General features: G+C 35.6%; 1 protein-coding gene across 1 annotated transcript; it reads left to right on the top strand.

The window, feature by feature from the left end:
- Positions 1-483: 483 nt before the first annotated feature.
- LOC114319076 (low-temperature-induced cysteine proteinase) lies at positions 484-4,402 on the top strand. Its single transcript, XM_028266068.2, has 5 exons — positions 484-1,258; positions 2,050-2,282; positions 3,221-3,358; positions 3,459-3,971; positions 4,082-4,402. Exons 1-5 carry the CDS (start codon positions 772-774, stop codon positions 4,220-4,222), a joined length of 1,512 nt encoding a protein of 503 aa, XP_028121869.2. The 5' UTR covers positions 484-771; the 3' UTR covers positions 4,223-4,402.
- The last annotated feature ends 1,173 nt before the right edge of the window (positions 4,403-5,575 follow it).

Genomic DNA, 5,575 nt, shown 5'->3' with positions numbered 1-5,575 from the left:
CTTCAAATCTCAATTTGGTCTGCACAATCACAAATTCAAATTTTTATGAAAAAATAATAAAATGTATAGTTAGAGGAGTCCGATTTTTGTCACCCACCTAATGGATGAAGATGCTCTGCTATGAAATTTTCTGTAATGAAACAATAATGTTTAAGGGGTGTAATTTTAAGGACAAAAATAAAAAATAAATCAAGTAAAAAATTTAAGGGGTTGGCCAAATAGTAAAAATCCGAAAGATTTCGCGTTCAAGCCTCCCAAGGAACTATAGGAGGTTTGCAGGGTTGTTAGTTTCAAGGCCCAATTGAGCTGGGCTTTGGGTTAAAGATCATTGAGCGAAAACAATGACAGAGGATCCTTATTTATCCCCCATTGCACATGAATAGTGGTTTTGTTCACACATGTGACGAGTGTCGCAAGATGCATGTCGTGATCGGTTTCAAAGTAATGGGCTCTATAAATTGTATTAACACTACTTAAACTAGTAGACTCTCTACTACTTTGGACCAAATAAATGTGAGTTTTATTCACATAGCTTGTTAAATGTGTGAACAAAATCAAACTACCTCGCATATAGGCGAACAAAACTCACCATTTTTATTGATTAAAACAATAGGGTCTGCTGTTTTAAATGAGCCTGCCTCACTACTTTAATTTTGGGATGAGGGGTGAGGGAATATACTTGAGCTGACTGGTAGGTTAATGTGCACTTGAACTATATAAAAACACAAGATAGAAAGATAATCAGAGATCATTTTCCACCAAGTTTGGATAATGGGTACCCATAAAACCCAACTCTCACTCCTTTTCCTGTTCTGGGCATCATTGACATGCCTCAGTTCAAGTCTCCCTAGTGAGTTCTCAATACTATCCCATCAAAACCAGTTTATTTCAGAAGAAAGATTGACTGAGCTCTTCCAACAATGGAAGGAGAAGCATGGGAAGGTCTACAAGCATGAAAAAGAGGCAGATAAGAGGTTCCGAAACTTTCGGAGCAATTTGAAGTATGTAATGGAGAAGAACTCGAAGAGAAAGATGAGTTCAGAGCATACAGTTGGGTTGAACAAGTTTGCTGACATGAGTAATGAAGAGTTCAGAGTGGTTTATACATCAAAGGTAAAGAAGCCCTTTAAGAAGAAGATGAGCATTCAGAGGAGGAGTGTGGAGGGGAAGGCGGCATTGAATTCCTGCGATGGACCGTCTTCCTTGGATTGGAGGAAGTATGGCATTGTCACTGCTGTCAAGGACCAAGGAGGCTGTGGTATGTTTTCTAATCGAGAAATGATATATATCACTGGTTTTTGGTCACCGTTTTGTGTCACTCCCTACATGAATACTCATTATTGGTTTTCTTATTTAGAAATAATTATTAAGCACTTAATGAAATTAACTCTTTGATTAAGTCTAAAATGGAGTGATCATTGTATGTTTATTCTCATGTTTGGTTTAATTATACAAAAAGGAAAAGAAATGCACTATATTTTTGCTCAAAATCATTCGAGCCAACGAAATACTTCTTTTAGATGGTGTTTCAGAGCATAAAATTATATGGCTATATGTTCATGTTTGTGGATTGGGCCATAGTTATTGCCTCGTTTGGTTGTAGATTAAAAGTAGGGGTTTAGATTAATTATCCACTAGACTTGTTTATCCCACATTTGATTGTGCAATTTGTTGATGCAATAATGTAGCCTGATAAAATTAAAACTATATCTTAGAAATAAAAATAACTCAATCCTAAGGATGGAACAGAGTGTGATACGATAAAAATTTTCAAGCACATTCTTCTTTCCTATCCCCTTGAGACGTGACCGGGTTAGTTCTTTCCTCTCTGGTTGTGAGAGATTTTTCTTTTTCCTCTCCTGCCGAGCCAATCGGGCTTTGGATGGTCCGGCATTTAAGCTAGGCTCGGTCCTGTGTCTTTGTAAACCCTCTAGGAATATGTGTACCTACAAATATGAGTGTTGAGTTTCATTGTAATATTCTTGATTTTTATTCTTAGGAGTCTTTCCTAATCTTTTCATTAAGCTATTGATTTTGGGTTTTATATAGGAAGTTGCTGGGCATTCTCTTCAACTGGAGCAATGGAAGGAATAAATGCATTAGTGACTGGAGACCTGATTAGCCTTTCTGAACAAGAGCTTGTGGATTGTGATTCCACCAATGATGGTTGTGATGGTGGTTACATGGACTATGCTTTTGCTTGGGTTGTTAGCAATGGTGGAATTGATACTGAATCTGATTATCCATACACTGGAATTGATGGTACCTGCAACACCACCAAGGTCTGTGTCCCTTTTCCAGACTGCTATTGACTAATAACTAAGCAGGCCAAAGACATTCTGTTTCTAAATTCTTATTTCTCTAATTCATTGCATTCTCAATTATTGAATAATATGAAAATCTCAAGACTATGAATCTCGAGACATGATTCAATAGTTGGAAGTAGACCTTTGAACAAACCAGTTTTGACTTGAACTGGGCAATCGAAATCTATTAAGAAAAATCCAATCCAATAATCTGATTAGGCCCAAACCCAACTAGTCGGTTTATTATTGGATTTGATTTCGATAAATTCAATCCAATACGAATTGAATTCTTATTCAATTTTTTTATAATTGGATCATATTTGGATTTTGCAAAATCTTATCTGAACCTAGTCCACTGTCAGGCCTGGTTGGAAGTGTATTTAGGCTTCGTTTGGGAACATATTTTTTTAGTAACTTTTGAGTTTTTTGGCTAAAATGTGATATAAAAAAAAACTAGTATGTTTGGGAAGACTTTTTAGCTTTTTACGAAAAGATATGCAAAAAGTAGAAAGAAAAGAGAATCTTTGACTTTTTGGTATGAGTTGTTGGCTTTTTGACTTTTTTAGTAACTTTTTAACTTTTTGACTATAAGGTGCACTTGCCAAACGAGGCCTTAGTAGGAGGGATACACATATTTAAGGACAGAAATCATTGACCACATGGTGCTATTTGTTGCAGCTAAAATAAGCTACTTATTTTGTTTTTTGGAATTGTGTTAGATATTGTAATTTTTGCTTACAATTTATGTGACAAAAATAGTTTAAATAAACTATAAAAAAAAATATGTTTTTTAAGCTAGACAGAGATACTTTTAGATTCCACCTATAGATTATCAGCTCATTATTAACCATTTATGCACATTTTGGACTTCACAATAAAAGTAAATGATGATTGACTTTGTTCTGTTTAATTAGGAGGAAACCAAAGCTGTGTCAATTGATGGCTATACAGATATAGAAGAAGAAGAGAGTGCTCTTTTTTGTGCTGTTCTTAAGCAACCCATAAGTGTTGGAATAGATGGTGGTGCAATAGATTTTCAACTATACACAGGGGTAACTCTAATTTCTATTTCATTTCACATTTCATAAACTTGTGAATCCAAAATCATACACTAATATGCTAATAAATTGAGAAAAAATTGATGTAATACAGGGAATCTACGATGGAGATTGCTCGGACAATCCAGATGACATAGACCATGCTGTTTTGATTGTGGGTTATGGGTCTGAAAGTGGAGAAGAGTATTGGATAATCAAGAATTCTTGGGGAACATCTTGGGGAATGGAGGGTTATGGATATATAAGAAGGAACACTAGTGATGAGTATGGTGTTTGTGCAATCAATGCAATGGCTTCATACCCAACTAAAAATTCATCTTCCCCATCTCCATCTTCTCCACCTCCGCCACCATCACCACCACCACCGCCTTCACCACCACCGCCACCACCTTCTCCTCCACCACCTCCCTCTCCATCACCTAGTGAGTGTGGAGACTCCTCTTATTGTCCTGCAACCGAGACGTGTTGCTGCATTTTGGAAGAGTTTGATTTCTGCTTTGAATATGGGTGCTGCGAGTACACAGATGCTGTGTGCTGCACTGGCACAGAGTATTGCTGCCCTCATGATTATCCCATTTGTGACATTGAAGAAGGACTCTGCCTCCAGGTATGAAATTTATTTTTTTGTACTTTTAACCTTATTTAAGCCTATTTTTGTTCTAAATTTGATGTCAAATACAAGTTTCTCATTCTGAATGTGCATTTTTGGTTTTTTAGAATTATGGAGACCGGCTAGGAGTAGCTGCGAAGAAGCGAAAGATATCGAAGCGCAAGCTCCCATGGGCTAAATATGAGGAAAAAGAGAAGAAACGCTGGTCCCTCGAGTGGAGGAGGAACCACTTTGCTGCAATGCTCTGAAAATGGGATCCATTCTCGTCACCGGTTTGAAGTTTGAAGGTTGTTGTGACATGGTTATTTTGTTTCTTCCTGGCAGGAGCATTCATCATCCTGTTTTGAACACATTTTAATTGGTATTGTTACTCCAAAAAAAAAAAAAAAAATAATATCGATAAGGAAGGAAGAAAGTTGTTTTATTTATTTATTTTTGTTCAGCGGACAGCATAGAGTGTCTTCATTGATTTTTCAATTTAAGATGTCAACGAACAATATAACATAAATGAAATGAAAAACCAAGAATGATACTTTGTAAATACATTAATCAAATTGCTACTATTAAAATTTGAAATTTGGATCAATTATATGCTGAAATGATGTTGGTACAGATACTCTGGGATGACAATGTTCCTGTTGAACTTCTATTAGAAATCTACTAGACAAAATCACTTGGAGTCGGGTTATGAATGAGGCTTTTTTAAAAATAGTATTTGCCCTTATCAAATTGTGTAACTTACTAGTAAATCTGCCTTCCAAATGCAACGAAGTAGATATGGGGATCTTTTGTCTACGTTTGCATAAATGGAAACAGATCAAAATAACTCTGTAAAAACCGAAACCCAGAGAATCGGAGTATGATATTCTATTTCTACATAATAATAGAAATAGAATACCAGAAAGTAGAAAGCATAAAACTTTTGATTGAAAAATCGAGAGAGAGAGAGAATGAATTTCAAAGTTGATCTCTGAATTCTGGAGGTTGGAATGAATGTAATGGCCTCATTGCATGCCTGTTTAGGAAAATAGATGATTTACCAAAAGTGAATCAATCAATGAAAATAAAAATTAAATTAACAACGATACAAGAATTTTTACGTGATTCTCTCAATGTGAGGTATATCTATATGACCAAAATCTGATTCCATTATCAACCAATAGTTTTCAAACGATTACAAACGAGACACAAAAAGTCTCACAAACCACTTTTAGGTGAATTCTAAATAATCACAAATAAATAAGAGGAAAGATCTCACCAAATAGATGAACAAAAGTTTTCGAAATAAAGTTGAAGAAGACCCAAAATAATAATCCAAATCAGTCACACAGTGGCTACCGAAATACTCCAAAATAGTCTTTCAAAACTAAATCGAAACAGATTGTAGAAGCAAAGCAGAATACCCAACAATTCTCCCTCTACTGACTTAGGTGGAACCATTAACCATACCTGCCAAAGTTTGACACTTGAAATGTTTGTCCCTCGACAAAGTTTTAGTCAACATATTTGAAATGTTATCATCCGTGTGAACCTTTTCGAGTTGTAACAATTTCGAATTTAATACATCACGAATCCGATGGTATCTCACATCAATGTGTTTC

The sequence above is a fragment of the Camellia sinensis genome, chromosome 9, assembly GCF_055761805.1.
Source record: "Camellia sinensis isolate YWXY chromosome 9, ASM5576180v1, whole genome shotgun sequence".
NCBI classification, from domain to species: Eukaryota; Viridiplantae; Streptophyta; class Magnoliopsida; order Ericales; family Theaceae; genus Camellia; species Camellia sinensis.
The sequence above is the reverse complement of the archived record's forward strand: the minus strand, read 5'-3'. Positions and strand labels throughout refer to the sequence as shown.